Genomic DNA, 21,878 nt, shown 5'->3' on the forward strand with positions numbered 1-21,878 from the left:
TTTGGGGATCCTCGGGAGCGACCCCGGTACTTTTAGCGTCTTTTCTGGGGACCTCGAGAAAAAGTCCCCGATTTGGGACCCTCACTAGTTACCCTGGTAGAATTAGCCCTGGAACGGGGAACCTCAGGGGTGACCCTGGTACCCTTAGCCCCTTGAAGGGGAACCTCAGATGCTAATCCGGTATCCAGATTAGATCCCATTCGGGGAGGTTAGAGGCATTAAAGCCCCTCCTAGCACCGGACAACCCTGGGAAGAAGTCATCAGGCCGGGGTGCCCTAAAAGTAAGGAACATACTGGACGATTCCTCTTCTCGTCGAACTGTTGAAGGTGACCCAGCCTACGCGGAAGTGCCTGTACGGATAGGGAGTCACAGTAAAGACAGGAATCCGACCGATGTTCTGGACCCAAGTACTCCAGAAAAAGGGAATGAGGATCTGACCTCGCAAAGCAACGCTTGCCAGAAGAACAAGGACACAAAACCCTGTCGCTCCAGTTTAGACGGAGATGAAGATAACCGTGGAACCAGAGGTTTGAAGGACAAGAGGGAAAAACAAAAATCTCCACAATGCAAGTGTGTCTGACACAGACTACGTGGAGAAAAGGACTTAAGGGGGAGGAGTGGGGAGGAAATGCGCTGGGCGGGGCTAGGGAAGGCGGCCTACAGCCATGCGCAATGGCCCCATGTAAACATAAAAAGGACAATCATATGTCTGATGTTTTAAAAAGTGCCCAGGTCCCGTCGGCGGGATGTCTGAAACGTATAGAGGAGAGGGGAAGGGACCTAGGAGTAAAAGAAACCGCACAGCATGCAGTTTGAGTTCGGGGGACAGGGAACAGGTCTCCCCTTGAGGAATTCATAGGGGTTGTGGTAATTGCTTCGCACTAGAATGAACGACAGGTGGAGGGATATGGTTAACATTTAGTCAGAAAGTCTGGGGTAGGAAATGTACTGCCAGTAACTAACGCACTAAACGCTCACCCCCCTGCACACGGCTTTTCAAACTCTGTGGTAAACACAACCCTACTTCTACAGCACCACAAACTGTCTGCACTTCCGAATAACCAAACAAGGAAATAAACCATACACAAAAACACCACATGACACCTACCATTGGAAAACACCTACGCTCAGTGACCGGTTTCTCTGAACTGAAGCTACCAACAGCACAACACAGCTCTCACTCCCGCTCAACCCGACTAACAAGCCCCCTCCCCCTCCTTGCATTGCAGACCCGCCAGAACGCCAAGAGACCACGCAGGTGGTAACAGTGCATGTTACAAGAACCTTTAACATAACAGGTGCTAGTAAGAGAAAACACAAATACGGTAACGGAGCAAATAGGGAGCTTTGCAAACTAGCAGCCATGAAGCAGTAGCATTAGTAATTCTCTTCACTTCACGTTTAATCTACAACAATTGGCAAAACCATGCCCTGGGGGTGGGTGGAAGGGGGGGGCATACAGAATATATATCTTTCCCTCCATATTTACAAATCATGCTGAAATTATGTTCCTATTCTATTCATTATGTCCATTTAAAATAATGCACCAACCTACCTCTCCTGACTTTGACCCATTAATACTTGCATATTTTAACTGAAAGCAGGCAGAGAACCAGGCAAAAGAACCAATCGTGTTTTTAAATAAATTATAAATGGATCAAGATGTACCGAGAATTACAGTCCCAGATGAAACCGCAATAAAAAAGAAAATATGGTTCTGCAAAAATGTGTGCAGATTATCATTTTTATTTTCTGCTTTCGGCAGATGTCTGTTCAGAAATGTACTTCTATTACAACAGATAAACAGTTGGGAAAAGTAAATATAAAAACGGGTCTCAACATGAAGAGGTTTAGATTTCTTTGGATGTTAATTAAAAAAAGGGCATAAAGTTAAGTTTGTGCCCATTTTTCTTAAACGGCGAGATACAAAATATTTTCTTTAAAAAATAAAACAAAAATCCAGTGCATGCTGTTAAAAGTCTAACTGCTCTTCATCGCAGTGTTCGAGAGAGTCCATTTCTTAAATACAGCTGGCGTTTCCCAAATGCAAAGCGACGGAGTAGAACCTCTAGTGTTGCTGGGGGGGGGAAGAAAGAAAATTAAGTTATTGTTTGAATACTTTTAAAACAAATATTTATATTCAATCCCAATTTTTACAACATGAATACGGTTTGATGTAATGCATTTCACGAACGGTCACAACCATGTCAAACCTACGTAAATGCTATGAAAAGAACTCAGCGTTACAATGACAAAGCAATAGTACTTCTACTGTTCAAACTATTTCTGGAATATTCTGCTCCAGGAATTAAACGAAATTACCATATTAGTCAATTAACAACGGTTCCCATTTTCTGCCCCTGCACTCTCAGGAAACCAACTAAAAGTGAACTTGACCACTCGTACTCCACCAGCTCCCTTTTGAGAGATATGTTAAATTGCAGACGAGTGGCCATAAAAACAGAAGGCTGTGTAAGTTAAAACAACAATAGACAAAAACCCTGTGGTTAATGGGGTGTTATGGTTGCGGCTCAATAAAAGAAGGCCACGGAAATATGCCAGTTATGGTCCATACAGGAATATTAGCTCACACTGGGCTTGCTGACATGTAAAACAGTTCTTTAAAAATAACCTCTATAACCCGTTTAGGTTTTGTTTTGAGATATCCCCTAAATGAAAGCGAGCAGAACCAGTCTTGGGTACGACTCTCTCTTTATTCCTCACCACATCGACCCCCCCCCACCCCAAACGCCTCACAAACAGCAGAACGGTCATTTATAATGGTATGTGTAGAGGAAGTATTCAGATACAATTCATGCACAATACAAATTAATTTAACCACAACTATATTTATCTAGCGCACTGAACCCTTAGGTATCTGGGCACATTACTTAGGTTACACAATACAGATAGATGAGGCAATACATGTAATTGTTGAAAGTGAATCACAGAAAGTACAGACATGTGCAGGATAACGAGCAGAATTAGTACTTTGATGTATCCTGTGTGAGGAGCCATGTTTTAAAAATGTTCCCAAAGCAAACCTGGGGGGGTGGGGGGAGCTTCTGCTCTTAAGGCTAGGGGCAGGTCATTCCATAATTTTGCCACAAGAATAGGGTAGCTCCTACCCCCAGCTTTCTGTAGCTTAAACCTGGGGACATTAAGGCAACGTAGGTGTATAGGTCGGTCTGAGGTTTCTCGAGAATTTGTCAGCCAGGTATTTAGGCGCCAAGTCAGAGGGACATTTGTGGGTAAGTGCTAAAGTTTTACATACTGGCTTTGACTGCTAGCCAGTGTGCATTACGTCTCACCGCCTATGGTAGGTTCTAGGGATGCTCATCGCAGCTCTAAGCACGTTGTTTTGGAGTCACTGCAACTTTTTTAGTTTACGCCGATTGGTTCCTAGGTATAAAGCATTGCAGTAATCTAATTTGGATAGAATACGTGCTCTAGCTAAGGCAGTGCCGCTTGGTCTGCAGGCATTAATTAGTTTGCAAGTATAGGTTGTGGTAGATGCTGTCGCATCTTGTCAGGGTCAGTGAGTAGAGATAAATGCCAAGTGTTTTTCACATCTTTAGAAACATTTATGTTGATGCCATCTATTTTGAAGGAGTTGAACTGGCTGTCCAGTATATTCAGTCTGTTCTGAGAGCCTATGAGTAGTAGCTCTGTCTTATCATTAAGACAGGGGCCACTCATGGCCATCCATGCTTGGATAGTTAGCTATATCTTGTTGAGTAGTTCCAGGTCAGTGTCTTAGTCACCGGTGATGGGGATGTGGGTGTCATCTGCATAGTTAGTGTAGGTAACACCCAAGTTGTCCAAGTCATCGAAGAGGGGCTTTGTGAAAATGTTGAGCGTAGGTGAAACTCGTGAGCCCTGGGGTACTGACAGGCGCAGGCTCGGCTGATGTGGTAGGATCTCGTTCCGCTGTCCAGGAAAGATTTTATCCAGGCGGTGGCTTCACCTGAGAAATGGGCTGCTGAGGCTAGATGGTTAATGATTGACTAGATCAAAAGCAGCAGATACGCCTAGTAGCAGAAGGAGGGCTAAGTTACCTTTATCTTCTAACAAGGCCGTTTCAGTGCCGTGCCTAGGTCTGAAACCTTATTGTTGTAGGCCCTGAAGGTTATTGGTTTCCAAATGTTCCTGTATCTGAAGGTAGGCTGCCCTGTCTAGGATTTTCAAAAGCAACGGTACTGTGGTTATTGGTCTGTAATTTGCCGGGATGTTCAGGTCGAGGCAAGGTTTTGTGTATTTTTTTTAATTTATTTTAATAGTAGTGGCAGGACCAAGCCTCTTTCCAGTTTGTTGGGACTGTACTTGTTTCAAACGATGCCTTCTGTATCCTAGGTAGTAAGAGGAAAGAACTTATTGCATGGTTTGGGAGCGAGAACCTGAGGTTTGTGTAGATGTTTATCCGCAGTTAGACTACGTTTTTTAGATTCAATTTTGGTTTGTATGTAGAAGCGTTATTTTGTCAAGAAGAGATTTTTGTATATTGGTACACCAGGTGGAATGTTTGGTGCATGTGTCAGGCGGTGGTATAGGGGATTATAGTTCTCCAAGGATGCTAAATAGTTCTTTCGTACTTGATTTAGCTTGATTCGGTCATTAAAAGGGGTCGCTTTTGGTTTGATGAATGGCGGCTTTGTAGAGGTTACAGGCATTTAAGAAGTTGTCTTTGTTTGGTGCTGAAGGGAGGCTCTTCCATAAGGTTTTAACGTTTCTTTTGTAGGAGGGCACGTGGTTTGGTTTTACGTGATTTCAGAGGCACTAATGTGTTAATAGCTTGATACATAGTTCGGTTGTACAGATCTACTAGTGATGTAGGATCAGTGTTGAAGTTATGTTGATTAGTTATAGGATGTAATATTGGGGGGGGGGGGGGGTAGTTTCTCCACTGTTATATTACGGTTGTTTTTCGTGATGGCCTGTGGTGCCGAGGAGTTAGTGGTTTTGTCCGTTCTTGTCCGGTATGGTGAATGAGATGAAATGATGATCGGACCAGGCACAGGGTGTGTTAGATAATATGTTGGAGTCACAGTTGATGTATGCAATCCAGTCTAGGATTGTCCCTTTGCTATGTGTGGGTTTGGTAATACGATGCGAGAAGCCTAATTCCGAGATGACATTGGCAAGGGAGAAGGCATTGTCATTTGAACCATGGAGGCCTAAATTAAGATCACCCAGCAGCATCATTTGAGATTCAAGTTTGGCGTTTGTAGTAATGAGTACTGTAATATCTTCCTTGAAGGTACTCAATGGACCTAGTGGTCTTTACATAAGGAGTGGTAATTTAATGGACAAGGAGTTCTCCTGAGGGGAATGGTTGGTTGGGTAAGGCCCTTAGGCCAAGTTGCGTCCTGGCAATAAAGGCAACCCCTTACCCTTTGCAGGCTTCCCCGTCTAGTCAGATTATCGCGTAGTTGTCAAATATAGCTAGAGAGTAATGGGCCTGCCGCAGCATGAAGCCAGGTCTCAGTTGTAGCTAAGAAGTCTAGCTCATTCAGCGTTAGGTCATGTGCTGTCAAGGATCTAGCATTTATAAGCGCTCCCTTGATGAAGAGGGTGATACTGTCCAGATTAGATTTCATTAGGGTAATGTTTGTTGGTAGGTTGGGATCATTATTTGTTGTATTATTGTTAACAGAGTTACCTGTTTTATTCTTCTTGTTAACAGAGTTACCCTTTTTATTGTTTGTGGCCAGGATCTTAGTATTGGTATTATTTCTACAGTTGATTAGAGGAGAGTAGGCTTTCTTGAGTCTGGAACTTAGCCTGGAATTTCTGATTGTCGTGGTTGGGCCAGTTTTACTTCTGCAATTGTTTGGGGAAGAAGCCCAAGTCTAGATCCTAACCTGGGGTTTCTGATCATAGTCGGGCAAGGTTGGTTAGGTGTTGGTCTAGGAGGCGAAGAGCTGGACGCATTGGTGTGGTGGTGTAAGTACTACTTTGGGATAAGGCGGTGAAGTTATGTTTAGTTGTCTCTGGGTGGTAGGAAGGCTGGTTGCTGTAATATCAGGAGGTGGTAGTGTCATTGACATCGATCGGGAAATAATAGGTTTGATAAGCCTGGTCTGATGGACAGTAGTTTGTGTCCTAGTGTCGTGACTCTCCACACCGTTAGTGGCTGCTAATGTCAATGGTGCCATATTAGGCAAAAGGAGCGAGTTAAGTACAAGTAATATGCACATAGTTGTGGGGGTAAGCAAGTGCATGACTAGGCAAGCTAGGCTGAGATCGGAGATGCTACACAAGAGCGAAGGAACAATAACCAGCAGAAGGACATTTGCAAGGATCTAGGTCTAGCTGGTTGCATATTGCATAGAACCAAGGATGGCAAGAAGCATTAGCAATACGCTACATACTACGTATGAGGGGGCAGTTTAATAGACGGTGTGGCTAACATGCTACGTTTTGCAAAGAACACTGTTTTACATGCTACATTTGCAAGGGATCGAGGCTGGTAAAGAGCATTTGCATCGAGCAGTGACCAACATGTAGCATTAGCAGGAACAGTGTCCAACATGCTACATTTGTGGGGATCGAAGGCTAACATTAGCATCGCACAAGTGGTTAGCCTACAGTGTTAGCAGTGAGCAATGACTAACATACTACGTACTGTGCAGGTAAGTGGTTAGCATGAGAAGTTAAAGAGCAGCCCATGAGATGGAAAACATTAGCCACAGACACAACGTAGGGTCAAAGGATAGCTTAAGGCCGTTTATTTGTGAGAGGTAGCACGCAAAGGTCAATTGGCGATGAAGGTCAATGGCTAGCAAGGGAGCCCCCATGCACATTTATAAGATGGTGTCGCGCAGGCTGATAAAGCTGCAGGCGGGCGAGGCAAAGGTGCTAGTAGATGCGTGGTTTCAAAAATAAATGATCATATGACTAGGTAAGCATTCCAGACAAGAAGTGAGGGTAGTCTTACACACGGTTGCGAGTTCAGAATCAAGGAAAAATAGGCCTCTGGAGTGGCTGATGCGTAATGAGGGCGTCTGTGACGATGGTACTAGCAAGTGAGGCTATGGGTGTACAAGGTAGAGGGTATCTAGTATGCCAATAGGATGTGCCCCAGTAAGTCTCAGGCCGTAATAAATCGACTCAGGTCCATAGGCACATTATGCACAAAAATAATTCTAATAGATAGCAATGGTAGCTGTATGCAGGCTTTGTCATGCATACTTGCATAGACTTACCACAAGAGTCGGCGGAGGAGATTGTAGAACTCGAGTTTGGGGCTTGCCTGTCGCTGTTATGTGGGCGGCCAGTGCAAGGATATCTTGGACTTGGAGGAGGTCCCCACAGTGTGGTGCAGCCGAGTTTGGTGCAAGGTGGGCAGATCGATATGACTCTGGGTTTTGGAGGCAACGGGGCAGCGTGTCTCGCCACACAGGCCCAGACAGGCCCTTGTGACGAGGCCCTCCTGCTGCAGGTCTGGCTTCAGCCTGCCGGCAATTCCTATTGGCCAAAAAAGGATTGTGCTGCCAATGGGAAGGCAGCTGGAGGATCAGTGGGCCAGTTAACAGGACGGTGTGAACGTAGCAGCCATTTCATTTCTGAAGTTGCAATAAGATTTCGGCAATCTCGTGCCGTGGTGGAAACTATAACTGCATGGATGGGGTACTTAAGCAGTACTCACTGGATAGGGTATATTGCAATCCAATAAGACTATGGTGAGAAAAGACAAGCTCGCCTCTGAATCTGACCCGTTAAAGGACAGTTGCTTCTTCTGAAGCGGGACTTCGGTCCTGAGGGACGGGCTCCCGCCCCCTCTCATGGATGCTGCTCATCTCATACAACATCAATAACTTGCACTAAACGTGAAACGTACCCAACACCACAGGCTAAGCTGTTTGTCCTCTGTGGGTTGCTCATATTTAAGAATCATGGTTTCACCTAGTTATGAAAATGAATCCAGAAATGGAGCCCTTGCAATGTGCTTGGAAGCACAACTTCACCTCACAGATTATGGAAGAAAAGGGCTGCCCTATGTGGAAAAATGGGAAGGGACTTCGGGTTGGAATTTCCCAAAGAAAACTGGGGGCAGATATGGGCAAGAGTGCATAAATCCTCAAAGTGTGCTCCCATTAAGGATTCAGCTTATAAAATATGCATGCACTGGTACCCAACACTGCAAAGAATTAGCAGGATTACGGGTGATGGGGGGTGCCTCTCCTTTATGCTGGAACTGCAGTGATATGGGCACGATGGGCCATATGTGGTGGAATTAGATCACGAGGGTCAGAGAACCCGCTGGTAGTGGTGTTTGGGCCAGTGGCTGAGGATAGTTATGCAGCAAGTGGGGCATCAGCAACATTGATCACTCATCTCTTGACGGCAGCAAGATTAGTGTTGGCACAGAGCTGGAAATCCAAGGGCCCATTTGTAGCACACTGGTGGGTGAACATTTAGGGAGGAGTAGCCATGGAGAAGATAGGGACGTGGCTATCAAGAATCTAAGAGCCTCAACGTCTTTCTGTGAGGTAGTAAAGGACAAAGATGTTTTACAACCCACAAATGTTAAGGAAAGTCTTAACTTTATGAAGGACCCTACAGGAACGGAGATTATAGAGGCGGTGCAGGGTGGTGGGGGAGGGGGGCGACGAGAATGAGAGGAGCAGGCCAAACTAACCGGCAGAGGCCGGAGGATGGTCGCTGTACAGGGGAATTAGCTTATTAGGGTGCCTCCATGGGGATGGGGGGGAATCAGGAGTTGGGTGAAGAGCGTATAGGAGTGGATATATTCTTAATTAAATGCGATTAGTGGCAATAAGGTTTTATCTCTAATGATATTTATTATTTGTGACTCAAGAATGTATGATTAGGCTTCTTGTCTCAGATTAATAAAGCTTAAAAAAAAAAAGCCGACATTTATATTGCACCATTCATTGGTTTATAGCACCAAGTCTTTAACTCAGAAGACTGTTTAGAAAAAACACTGGCAGGCACTTCGAGTGCAACGTTTGATAAGGCTTGATTAAAGTGAGCTCAGAGTGCTCCCTTGAGGAATGGGCGGGAGGTGCAGCAACTATGTGGGAATGGCCATGGACATAGGGATTATCATGGCCATGAGCAGCAACGGGTGGGCAAATAACCAATCAACACAATCAACAACTACAAACTGCGTGTCCCTTCCCCTATGCCATTTCTCCCCCATCTGTACGCAAAGGCAATCGTTTTGGCTTAAAGGTGGTACAACACCACCAAAACAACTGTAAGCAGCAGGTTTACTATACTACGCAATCATAAATGGATTCAGATCTGGACAATAAGTAATAAAGAGATTCCAGAAAGATATGCAACTGGTTGCCAATATTAAAAACTGCTTAACAATGCAGGAATAGTAGGCATTTGTTCAGGAGCCAGGCTGCACGCTTCCATACCTGTTTCATTACTGAATCTCTGGTAGTAAAGTGTGGAGCATCTTTTACAACAATCCCTTCAGCCATACTGGTCACTCTGTCTAAAAGTTCATCGCTGTAACTGCAGAAACAAAATGGAGCATATTAAGTATTTAGGTTTCAAACTGCAGCATAATTTTATCACCAGTGATAGATGGCAGAAAACTGAAAACGACACTCATTCAGGAAGCCAACGTGCATCAATACATGTCCTGAGAGGCTAACGCATATGCAAATAAATCCATGGTTCACATACTGAAAAAAAAGTAACCAGCATTAATAGATTATGCAAAAGCATTGCTATTTTGACTATTCTTGTTCCAGAGGAAACGCTCACTATTAAATATGAACATTAGAATGTAAGGATGTTACTATTATTAAAATGTACAACACACTAGTACAGTAGTTTATTGTTCTGTACTCCTTGCCACGCACTTACACTAGTAGATATGCTGAGGGCCCCACAGTCCCCATTACAGACACAGAAAACTGCTGGAGTGAAAGTTAAGGCCAAGCAACATCGCTGCCTCACAGAGCGGAGGGAGTCTATGGAAAAACTGCAGAGGAACTCGCTGCCAATTGGGATGATTCTTCGACCTCCCCCCACCCCATGAGGTCTTGCTGGGGGAGCCCGACGGATCAATACTCTACAAGGAACCATAATACCGTTGGTCCATGCCCCCCAAACACGCAAGGCTCCACTACAATGCACCCCCAAAACGATCCTCCAGAAAGCAAGGTGGACAAGGCGTCTCCCCGATCCCTCGACGTCCCCTCTCCCACCCGCTCGAAATTCAGGACTGGAACCAAGAAGACCTCGAAGTCTTAGCTGAACACCTGTTCACCCATCCCACCCCCCCCCCCCCATCGCTCCCCCCCAGATGCCTTAGGCCGGGACTCACCAGAGTGGTTCGACCGACAGAGGATTCTGACCAAAACGGACCTTACGATCATGAAGGTCTGTTGAGAGAAAACGTGATGGCTAAGTGCATAAGCAGCTCCTCATCAAACAACCTTGAGAGTCTGTCCATTGATAGGACTGGGAGACTTGAAGTTAACCCTCAGGCAAAACTGACTGCCCAGGAGTCAGACGAAAATGTTGCCTCTGCGACAGGACTTACCAAAGACATTGCACATCTGGCTCTGAGCCCATCCAAGGACTTAAACCAAACAAAAAAATAAAGAGCTGAAAGATTCGGACCCAATGACGGGGATCCAATTAAAAAAGCTAATCTAAGCAAGACTCAAGAATTACTGAACAGCACGATCATGGGAGGCCCTCAAAAGAACAGAAAAAGAACAACAAAGACCCACAAAAGGAGTGAAACCTCGATTGAGGAATCCTTCACAAACACTCTGCCCGGGCACACGTCTTGACCTGGGAACATAGAGAGTGACTACCCAGAAGGCAATCACCACCCCTGAAAAAAAAATGCAGGAAGAAGCGGCCCAATCCCAGAACCCCATTGGGTTAACAAACTACAATCAAACATTCTCTCAGCAGTCACAATTACCTTTGCCCTGTAGCAAAAACTGTACGAGACCTTAAGCGATAACCTTAAAAATGAGATGTCTATTCTTGGACTTTCCAAGCTGGTTTACGTAGAATTTCATTGAATCGACGAGAGAGAGAAATGGAGGGGGCAATACTAAAATCCCTAGTGGACCCGATACAAGACACAAAAACAGAGAAGAGGATCTTATGATATAATATTCAGAGCGCGGCAAGGGAGGGGAAACAAGGGAGAGCACAACCACGATCTTACTAGGCCCAGTAACATTGAGAACGTGCAAGTGCATGGGAAAGGGGAAAAAGTGCATGGGTGGGGGAGAGTGGAAAGTGCTGAGCAGAGGAGAAACAGAATAAATAGTAATGAATAAAAAATAAAGAACAGGTAGTGCAGCCAGCACATGACACGTGCTGTGCTTACGGCAGCAGACTGGGTATGTCTGATAAATGCAGAAAGAGAAAAACGAGGAACTGTATGGGTACAGATACAGTCCTCTGTGCAAGAGGAGGCAGTGCAGGAGGGTGGCAGGGTGAGCAGGTAACTGGGCCCAGGGGAACAAAGGGTGGCCAGGTGCACAGTGCCAAGAGAGCAGATCAGCAGTGGAGAGGGGGGAGCGAAGGCAGAAGCAAAGAGGAAGGTCGAGGTTCTTCCAGAACCAGAGATAGCTCTCCTCAGGTTTAAGAGTGGCAGGAAGGCTGTTCCAGAGGGAGGCCCCAGCCGAAGACAGATCTACCCCCAGCTCGCTTCTTTGAAAAAACGACTGACCCTGAGAGAGGTAGAGGAGCAAAGAGCTTGGGGGGCAGAGAGGGGTCGATATTTACGGAGGGATAGCTGAAGGCATTTTGGACCCAGGCCCCAGAAGGCCTTGTGGACAATGCAGAGGGTTTTGAATGTAATCCTTGCATTCATTGGGAGCCAATGGAGATATTTCAGAGCTGGAGACCAAGAACAAGTCTTGCAGTCCTGTTCTGGATTAGTTGCAGAGGGCGGAGAGTAGAGGCAGGTAAATTTAGAAAGAGGCTGTTACAATATGTCAAACCTAGAGAGAAGCAGAGCTTGGGAGACAGTGAGCTTCTGGGGGAAGGAGAGGAAAGGCAGAGGCCCTCTGAGGAGGTGCAGTAGGAAGTTTGACTTTGAACAGAGATGTGGGCAGAGAAGGAAAGTGTGGAATCAAAGATGATCCTGGAGGTTCTTGGCCTCACAGGTAGGGTTAGGAGGAGGGCCAAGGGAGGCCGGCCAGAGAACGAGGGGAATGGATGGTGAGCCGATGAGGAGGATCTCCGTCTTGCTGGCATTCAGACAAAGATCATTGACAGTGACCCAATCTTAAATGGCAGTTAGGCAATCAGAGATGATAGATGGAGGAGTTGACCAAGGGCAGCCTGAAAATGAGTTGAGTGTTGTCAGCGTAGCAATGTAAATTTGAGCTGAAAATGGCAATGCAGTGTGCGAGAGTTGACAGATATTGGTTGAAAAGCCAGGGCAACAGGTTAGACCCATGAACAACACCACAGGTAGAGAGGAAGATAGACAGGAAGGACCCCAGTTGGACCTGGGAGGGTAGATCAGAGAGGAAAGGGGTCAGCCAGAGCCTGATCGGTGATACACAGGTTATCACAGAGCCGGTTGAGCAGGATGGTATGGGGTACACGAAATAGCAGGTTGGTCGTCCAAACAAAGTTTAGAGCAGTTGGACGAAAATGCTGCAGATGAGACTGATACATAAAACAAAGTCAGACTACACAAATTGCGGCCAGGGATTCACCCAGACAAGCTTGCTGACTTTCAGTCTAATGAGCTGAGAACAGTGAGATCCGCTAACACAGCAGTCACGGTTGATATCTCAGACACCACAACAGTGGAGGTGGCGGAATATCAGCCCCAAGCGCCCCCCTTCGTCACCGCCTTGGAAGCAAGATGCCCACCGCCTGCCAACCAGGTGAGCTCACACTAAATCACACCCAGAGAAAGTAAACTCCTTCTCTATATTTGAGCAAAGAAAAACACAGAACAGACAACACCACTGAGGGGGAAAAAAAAAAAAAAAAGGTCTTGTGTTTTGAAGCCAAAAAAAAAAAAACACAAGGAAACCCAGGAGGGCGAAACCGTGTGGATCAAGAACTTTCCTAAGAAATCTTTAAAATGCACTCCCGGGGCTGCCTTCAACACAGTGGCTGAGACGGTTGCTGCGTCTTTGATGACTTCAATAACTACAACTCAACAAGGAGAATGTTTAGCAATAATCGCTGTAGGCGACTCACTGCTTGAGCTTTCGGTCTACGATGACGAGGCCTCCATAGAACCCATGTACCGGCCGACCAAGGATTCAGAATGCAATGCCAAGGGGGTTGCTGACTGCAACTCCAGCAGTCGAATTGCAGACTGCCCCTCTCCTCTATTTTTTGCAATGGCAGATCAAAAAGCTAAACTTGGAAGAAGAAGCAAACCAGGAAGCCCTCAGGAAAGCAGCTCTAAAAAAACTGGCGAAATAAATTACTCTTAAAATCACAAAAGGACCGACTTTCAAATACCCAGCCGCAGAGGTGGGGGAGGAACAACAAGCGATCAAGCAACACTATATAATGAATGAATGAGGCTCTCAGGATGCGAACAAGATGACAATTCTCTTAGACCTGCGGTCACTCTTGAATTCCAAGAGCGGATGATGGGTCAGATTTTAAGTCACTCGAACATTATGAGCCTCCTACACCATATTCCCAAACTAAGAGTAATCAATACTGATGACATCAAGATCGTGGACTTCATTGATGTGAGAAAATGATCAGGTCAGCTCCAAACGGGGCCTGCTTCCTTGAGCTTGCTGCTTTTGGAGGCACGTGACGAACTTCAAATTTTGATGCAAGGAGAAATGAGAGCATGAGAACTCTATTGAACAAGAAACCGAAAACAGCAGCTGCCAAAGCCAGCATAAGCAGCTCTAGATTCAAACCCGGAAATATCAGAACAACCGACACGTATTTGCAAATTCCAAGCACTTCTTGGTTGAAAGAGGATCAACTAACAAGAACCAGATAAAGATCACCACAAAAAGAGAAAAAATACAGAAGACAAGTTTCAAATCAGGGAAGAATTAATCGACAAAATGACACCAAACGCACCCTAAAGGCTCTCACTGTGAATAATAGCAATAATCTGTGGCAGATTCTAAACGAGCAAGAGATGCCCCGATCTTCCAATCAACTAAATCCCATTCCGGAGGGTAGCTGGGTACATATTTTTGAGAAGCTGTTTGAGACATCGGCCTTAAAATACAACAATGTGGCTGACGACCATGACTCAAATTGGGAAATCGAATTGGATAGAGAGAAAATCTTAATGCTAAGAGGGCTAGCAGCTCACATGCCCCTGGGCCGGATTGCCTTACCAACGCCATGTTAAAAGCTGCCCGAAGCATGGGCAGACTTTAGCCTGGTCCTGTTTCTCAGAATTCTGTCGAAAGGAAAAATCATGAAGTCTTGGAAAGCAGCAGTGGTATTTCTATCACCTGGCACTATCACCCAATAGCCGTGCTGGAAAAAAATATTTTAATAAATTAATATGAATCAAGATCAGAGGTGGGCTGTAACCCGAATTTATTTCTGATCAGTCTTCTAAAACGCAAGTAACGGAAGGAGATGCGAAAATAGAACAAGCCTTGGTAGTGCTGATCAAAGCCAATTCTAGCAGAAATGGGGAAAAATCTAGACTGCCCTGAATACCTTCTTTCGGCCATTAAAGATCTATACACAGAAACGCATATGCAAATCAAACTGGACCAGTCTGGGACCCGGACCCAAAAAATCTACACCTTCAACGGCTTAAAACAGGGGTGTCCATTAGCTCAGGTCCTTTTTGTATTTCTTTATTGAGGACATGTAATCGTTGTCAGGATGCGACTATCCCACTGAAAATAAATAGGCTGGCTCCTATATGCAGAGGAGATTTGGCGCTTGTATGATATGATTGTGTATAGGCGCTATATAAACTATGTGCGCCTATACACAATGTGTTTCAAAGCGCTTCACGGCAAGGGAGGGAACAAGGGAAAATACAACAACATTCTTACAAGCCATGAACAACAAGAATGTGAAACTATCGCACTCGGCCTGACGATATTTCAGATACTGCTGGGGGGCAGTGCTGCCCCCCAAACATTTCATCCTATCATACTAGGTCCAGGGACAATTCTGATAGAGTAAGTGCACAGAAAAAAGTAAAGGAGGGTGGGAAGAGAGGGATATTCTGAACTTAGGCTGTTCCTGGTATGGTCATTGTGGAAGAAGTGCCTGCCTTTTTATCCCTTGAATGGCCCTCAAGCCACCAAACCATTAAGTAGCTCCTCCCACATTTCCCCGCTCTTTTCCGAGCTAGACCAAACTCCAATCGGTTTACAAAGAAAATTAGATGTCCCCCAAAAATATGTATCCCAAAACTTCAAAAATAAATGCAACAAAATAAATCAGAGATAATGGTATTTGGAGGCCAAGTAACCAGGAAGAAAAAGAAGACCAGCTGGGAATTGAATGGCAAGCGACTCTGGCCGACAAACGAAATAAAATATCTCGGCAGTACAATACAAGTAAAGAAAGGTGAAACCCCTTGGTTGGACTGTTTAAAGAGAAAGGTAAAAGGTAAAACATCTAACAAACCAAGGGATTATGATAGAGCAGATTTGGGAAATTCTCACTTTTGCCAGTCAAACTACTACAACCAACAAGTGGCACCAGTCCTCCCCTTTGGAGTAGAGGCATGGGAATCAATTGGGAGATCTGTAAGATTGGTATGGGGGGGCGGAGGGGGAGAAGAAGAGGGGCGAGTACTGCACCTAGCCAAATCAATCCTAATAGTAATCATCCGACATGAGGTGGGCTCGATATCATTATATGCCCGAGTAGTATGGAATGCTATGTCCTTCTTTCAGGACGTGACACGCAAAATGCCCCCCCCCCCCCCCCCGCCCGCCCGCAGTTCGAGGTGACCAAAGTAAAGGAAACAAATATGAACAATTCACAATTAAATATGTGGCTGATCCAGTGCAGAGCCATCCTACAGAACCTAGGGACCACAACTGAAATAAGTAATAACCCAATGCATGTGAAAAAACTTCTGTGGGCAGATGACTGCGAGAAAAGGAACAGATCAAACTCGGCGCTACAGACCCTTTCGAAAAATGGATTTGCGCTTCCAAACATCACCGTAGGGTGAGACGATTCCCTAACAGAAAACAGGGAGAGGTCTTCCTAAGATTTTGGTTGAATCTATTACACACTAAAGGCGTCTTAAAGAGACATGGAAACAACATGGAGAGAAGCGCCGTTTCTGCGACTTATCAACGAGACATGCAGTATCTTATTCTGTCTGCCCAGAACTGAGAGAGTTAAGAACAATTCACCTCTTCAGTCTTATGAATGAGAAACACGGATTGGACGCTGAAGAGTGATGGGAAGCTCATTATCGGGGGGCAAAAACAAACGAATGATATATGCCCTTGTAAAGTTCCTCGTGGGAAATAATCACATGGATCAGAACTTGTTTAAAAAGAAATGGACTATACATGGTTGATGTTTTTTTTCCTTTTTCATAGAACTCAAAATCCTGCAAGAGGTTGAGATCCTGCAGGAAAAGGGCGCAATCGAAGTTGTCCTCGTTCTACAGGTAAATAGGGGTATTTGTTAAGTGTACTTCCTAGTAACCAAAAATGATCTCACCATGCGCCTTGTGCTAGACTTGCGCCCAGCGAACAAATTTGTCAAACCACAAAAGTTATGGATGGTAACGCTGCAAGAGGTAATCCCTCTGCTAACGCAAGGGGATTACATGGCAGCATTGGACATGAAAGATGCATACTTTCATATTTCAATGTTGCCGGCACATAGGAAATATCTAAGGTTCATGATAGAAGACAAACCCGATCAGTTCAAGGTCCTCCCCCTCGGCATTGCCTCAGCCCCAAGAGTATTTACAAAGGTTCTGGCAGTGGCAGCAGCTCATTTGCGCAGGCAATCCATCCCAGTATATCCTTGCCTCGTCGACTGGCTCATAACAGGGGCCTCATATGGAACATCCATCCTGTCGCTTCATATACGTGTGCCGCTATGTATGACCCCTGTCCTGCTCCTGTGCTTGGTCGCAGGCGCTTTGCTCATAACCACCATATCACACTGCTACGCTTACTCTCTCCTATAGACCATCATTCAACTAGAACAATGCTATGGCATGACACATTGGGGCCTAGCTGTTCTCATACTCACATGACCCCACAAACTCCTCATCCAAATAAAACACAGCTAGCTGAGCACATTCCAGCTAGCTTAGGCGTCTCCTCAGGCCTAGCGCAGCCAGAACTCAGTCTGGGTTTCCACCCACCACACTGAACACATCCAACTGATTTCCTCAACGCCACACCTGCCCCTAGGCAGCAGCTATCATGCAATAACCATACCAGCGGCACGCATATGCATCCCTCACTCTTGCCGCCCCCCCCCGAGGGTGTTCCACTTACCAGCGCTTTGAGGTCATATCAATGATACACAAGGCACTATATAAATGCCAGGTAACATAACATTACAAATCTTGTAAAAGATGAGACGTATAAAGATGGTAATAAAGTTTGTAATAAATCATTCGGAATCGTCAAGGCCCAAGATTGACTACTGTATTCCCTTCCCACCTTGAAGTGCTTTGAAGCACTTCACTTGTGTATAAGCGCTTCGCAAATAAACAATGTTACTCCAGAAAATGTGAGCAGTTAGCAGTGCACAATGCGACAGGGCATGGGACCTCACCCTGTGAATATGCGATAGGGACCCCTCTCAACATTGGACAGGAGGCATTGCAGAGTGTTTGCCAGAGACAGTGGTTCCCCAGAGGCAGGGTTAAGGAGTTTGGGGGCAAGGGAGGAGTCAGAAGGGGAGGCGGGGGGGGCAAACCCCCAACCCTTCATCAGCACCTGGCTCAAGTACCACCTGTTAGTAATCCCATACTGACTGTGCCCTGTTCTGGGAAGTGTAATTTGTCCTCTTTTTAAGGACACCATAGTCCAGAAGTCCTTGCAGCAGAGGAGGACGTGAGCAAGCCAACAGCGAGAGATCCAGTGGTAAATAGCAGGGCCATGGAGCGACTGTTAAATGTTTTGCACAAGCCGTCATTGGGGGCAGGACTTCAGAGGCATGTTAAAGTCTTGTCCTTGTATGACAAGGCCGCAGTGGTGGGAGGCAGAGGGGGGGTTAAGAGATGAGGACAGGGTAGAGATTGGCCTGGGAAAGGAGGAGCATAAAAAGGCAACACAGGAAACTGGACAGTGGGCCTCATTACGAGTATGGCGGTAAGTGGTAAAATTGGAGGTAACTTTTTTAAAGGCGGAAATACTACTTGTAATTCCGCCGTTGGTAATTCTGCCAAAAATCCCCAATAGAGTCCTTGAGGATTTACACCACCTACCACCACTTGCAATCCTGTGGTAAATCCACAGGACCAAGTGGTGGTAACTGTAAATGCGTTTTGGAGGTAAATCCTCCGAAATACCACCAAATACCTCGAAACTTGTAATGAGGCCCAGTGTGGTTTGTTTGGATGAGGTCAAAGCAGACTGGGAGACCAATAAGAGGAAGCACAGTGCAGCAGAGCTTGGAGGGGTATTGTAAAGACAAGGTTTAAAATTAAACTTCGAAGGGCAGGAGTTTAAAACCAGCTCCTGGGTGTCAGGCATCATCCCGTAAGCAGAAGCTACTGCTGGTGAACCAGAAGCCATGCACACAGCGCACTACAAATAACTTCCACATCAGATGCACAAACCCCACCCCCCTTATTTATTTAGCATTTGTAAGGCGCTTATACCTTGTATGTATGATTAGTTAGGTTTAAATGTTCAGTTTAAGAATAGGGTGTGCATGCATGCGAGGGTGTGGGAACTAGGGCAATTTAGTTGAATGTGGGCTGCAGTGGAGAGGGGAGAGTAGTAGAGGAGAGAGGGTATGGGATATCTTTATATTCCTCTGATGCAGAGCATCATGATGCCAAGGAGCCAAAGGGGGAGTATCTGGAAAAGGAGGCGCCGCTGGCTGCGGTGCTGGTTCAGGTGGCGGACTACATGGCTTTTAAATCAGGCGCTGCATGCTGTTCGGCCTCCTCCTCAGCAATTTAAGCAAACAATGAAGGCGACGCTGCCTTTGAGCCCAGATATTAAGGGGGTCATTATGAAAGATTGGCATGAGGCTGAGATGCCGCCCTATCCCTTGCCAGGGGGAGCAGTTGTGCTGCCAGCCTCTGCAGGATACTATACTAGTGGGTCACTCTGCGCACCGCAGCCTCATCCACTGCGATAGAATTACGATGGTCATCCAAAGGGGTCCATATGGGGCGCGAAGTGGCAACGTACTTGATTTCGACAGTTGGCAAAGTTCGGGGGGGGGGCTGACTGTGCGCCAGTGTTGCAGGCTATGCAATCAAAGGTGGAACTGCTCTTTGATCTGGCTTGTGATGGGGCCCAGGCGGTGGAATTAACCATAGGGCCGGCTGTGGATTGGCATCAGAAGGGTGCAGTGCTGAAAAATCCACTTGAGGGGAGAGGCTTCATTTTGGCGACTTCTTGGTGAAGAAGGTGCAGCGCGTGTCTTGAGCAGACACGCATGCAGGCAGGAGCCACAGGCGATCTGACGCTAGCCCCGATAAGAAGCATCTCTGCTGGGTCACTCGACTATAGGATGGCGGCGTCGTGGGCGTAGGTGCCATGTGTGCACATCAAGGACATCCGCAGGGCAGTCAGCTGGACTGACCCGAATACTTTCACCAGACCCTATCGCCACAACTTGCACGGCAGGGGTCGCCCTCCTTTGGGGGATGTGGGATGGGGGATGTGGGTGCTGTGTTGAACGCAGTTACACATGTTCAAGGGGAATTGTGGCTGGAAAACAGTTGAAGGGGTATCAAATCAGTACTCTGGTTGTTTTCATGGATCATTTTTCAACGCTATATTTGGTATGTCTGACAAATAAGGACGAGGAAGAGGGTTGTGGGGGTAATGAGTCAGTTACTTACCCGTAATGTTCAAAACTCCTAGTCCTACCCTTCCTCGTGGCAGTACTTGCAACCCACCTCTCTCCCCCTGGTGCAGAGTGAAGATGGTCATAATGGGCTATGGGGTACTGAACGCATACACTGCGCTGGCAGGGAGGGTTATACTCTCAATAGAGTGGGGCATGGATGTCATTGAAAAGATGGAATGGATGCCCGATGGGGAAGTTGAACCACACAATGAAGCACTGCGAGGAGGAAGAATGAGACTATGAGTAATGAAGATCGCCGGTAAGTAATGCGAGCATTTTCAGCTAAACTACTTGAAACGTTTGAGGGGAGGAAGTCGCTTACATGCTAAAAAGTAGAGTGACGCTGTACTTACCGACACCCCATGAAGATGTGGTTAGCCCAGACCATGGAGAGCGCCAGCAGATGATCTACCTCTTCGGGGTCTGGAAACGACTCCAGATTTCGGAGCAGGAACTCCATGCGGGCCTTCCACTGCTTGTCGCTCTCCGAATACGACTGGAAGGCTTCCAGGTACTTGGTGATATTGCGGTTATCCTTCACGAACTCCTCCACCATCCTGAAAACAAAGGCAACGCGGAGGCAGTAAACACAAAAAACGTGGCTGCCTGCGATAGGATGTACCAGTAAACACAGACTTAGCTGCGACAGGATGTGAAACACTACCACAATGCAGTGCGGCAAATATGAAATCCGGCACGGGTAGGGGAGTCGGAAAGATGCAATTACACCGTGCAGATTCAACCCACAATGCTTTACGGCATTTACTTGAACCAGATTATATTCGTTTAAAATGTGTTAATCGGGTTTTGCTTCTTACTCAACCCAAAAAGCAACGAGACGAAAAAGACCACCGGAAATACGCGGCCCCACAAGGCTGTGCGCGACATTTAGTATTAACTTGAACTCTCGCCCTTTCTCGCGTTGTTTTATATGCCACTTCTTCGGGGTCCGTTCTCGCTTCTGTCCCGTCACCGTGCTGTAATAAAGAGCATTTAAAAGGGCGACTCTGGCTCATCGTTGCTAATAGTGCCGAAGTAAGACGTTATAGCGTAGAGACAGAACCTGCTTACTGACCGAAACCAGAAGATACAAATAAATGTACAGGTGTTGACCATTTTACAATAGTAGTAAAGTGGCAATTTATTTTGAGTGGTTGCAGTGGATATCTCTTAAAATGTGAATTACGGGGCTCATATGCAGTTTCTATTTGGAGTTAATTTAGTAACCCAATGGAGCTGGGGTGCAGTTGTGATGGGTCAGATAATTTACAAAAATGTATATTATATGGCAGCTTTTACTTATGTTCGGGCTATATTAAATACACATACAGGATCTGACTTTTCTTTCATGTAGTTTATTTGGATTACTTACTGGTAATCTTTATTACTCCTAGTCCTACTCATCCTTGGATTCTTACTTACCCGTGTGGCCCTGCTTCCGCAACAGGCGCCATTCTTTTTCACCTTCCTCTTTGACCCGACCCCTTTCTACCTGGAGGTATACTACCCCCCAGTAACCCACAATCTCATGTTACATTTCCCAACCAAGTTCATTGGCCCTTCCAGACCCAGAGTGGACGAGAAGAATTTCTGTATGTGATGAGGAAGTGACTAGAAGTGACAAAGTTTAGCAGTAAGTAATGCAGACATATAGCTCTCAACTCACACGCTTTTGGCGGGTGTCATCTGCCTTGTAAAGAGCTGACTCACCCACCAAGCTTCCTGCAAGCCCATTCATTCCAATGGGTGTCTCACCCGCCAAAAACAAAATCGGGTGATTTCATCCGCCTTTGTAACACAAATGGTTGAGAGCTATGTAGACATTACTTCAACATCCTTCTTTCTTACCCCAATTATCAATGTTGAGGTTTCCCCATGCCATTTTACGTGGATTGGAACCAGTAATAAACAT

General features: G+C 46.0%; 1 protein-coding gene across 1 annotated transcript; it reads right to left on the minus strand.

Moving 5' to 3' along the window:
* Positions 1-1,711: 1,711 nt before the first annotated feature.
* Positions 1,712-20,867, minus strand: CDKN2AIPNL (CDKN2A interacting protein N-terminal like). Its single transcript, XM_069652556.1, has 3 exons — positions 20,320-20,867; positions 9,394-9,493; positions 1,712-2,078 (listed from the first exon to the last, which is right to left on the minus strand). Exons 1-3 carry the CDS (start codon positions 20,520-20,522, stop codon positions 2,070-2,072), a joined length of 312 nt encoding a protein of 103 aa, XP_069508657.1. The 5' UTR covers positions 20,523-20,867; the 3' UTR covers positions 1,712-2,069.
* Positions 20,868-21,878: the final 1,011 nt, after the last annotated feature.

This window comes from Ambystoma mexicanum, chromosome 3p, assembly GCF_040938575.1.
Source record: "Ambystoma mexicanum isolate Mex_15411 chromosome 3p, UKY_AmexF1_1, whole genome shotgun sequence".
Classification (NCBI taxonomy): Eukaryota; Metazoa; Chordata; class Amphibia; order Caudata; family Ambystomatidae; genus Ambystoma; species Ambystoma mexicanum.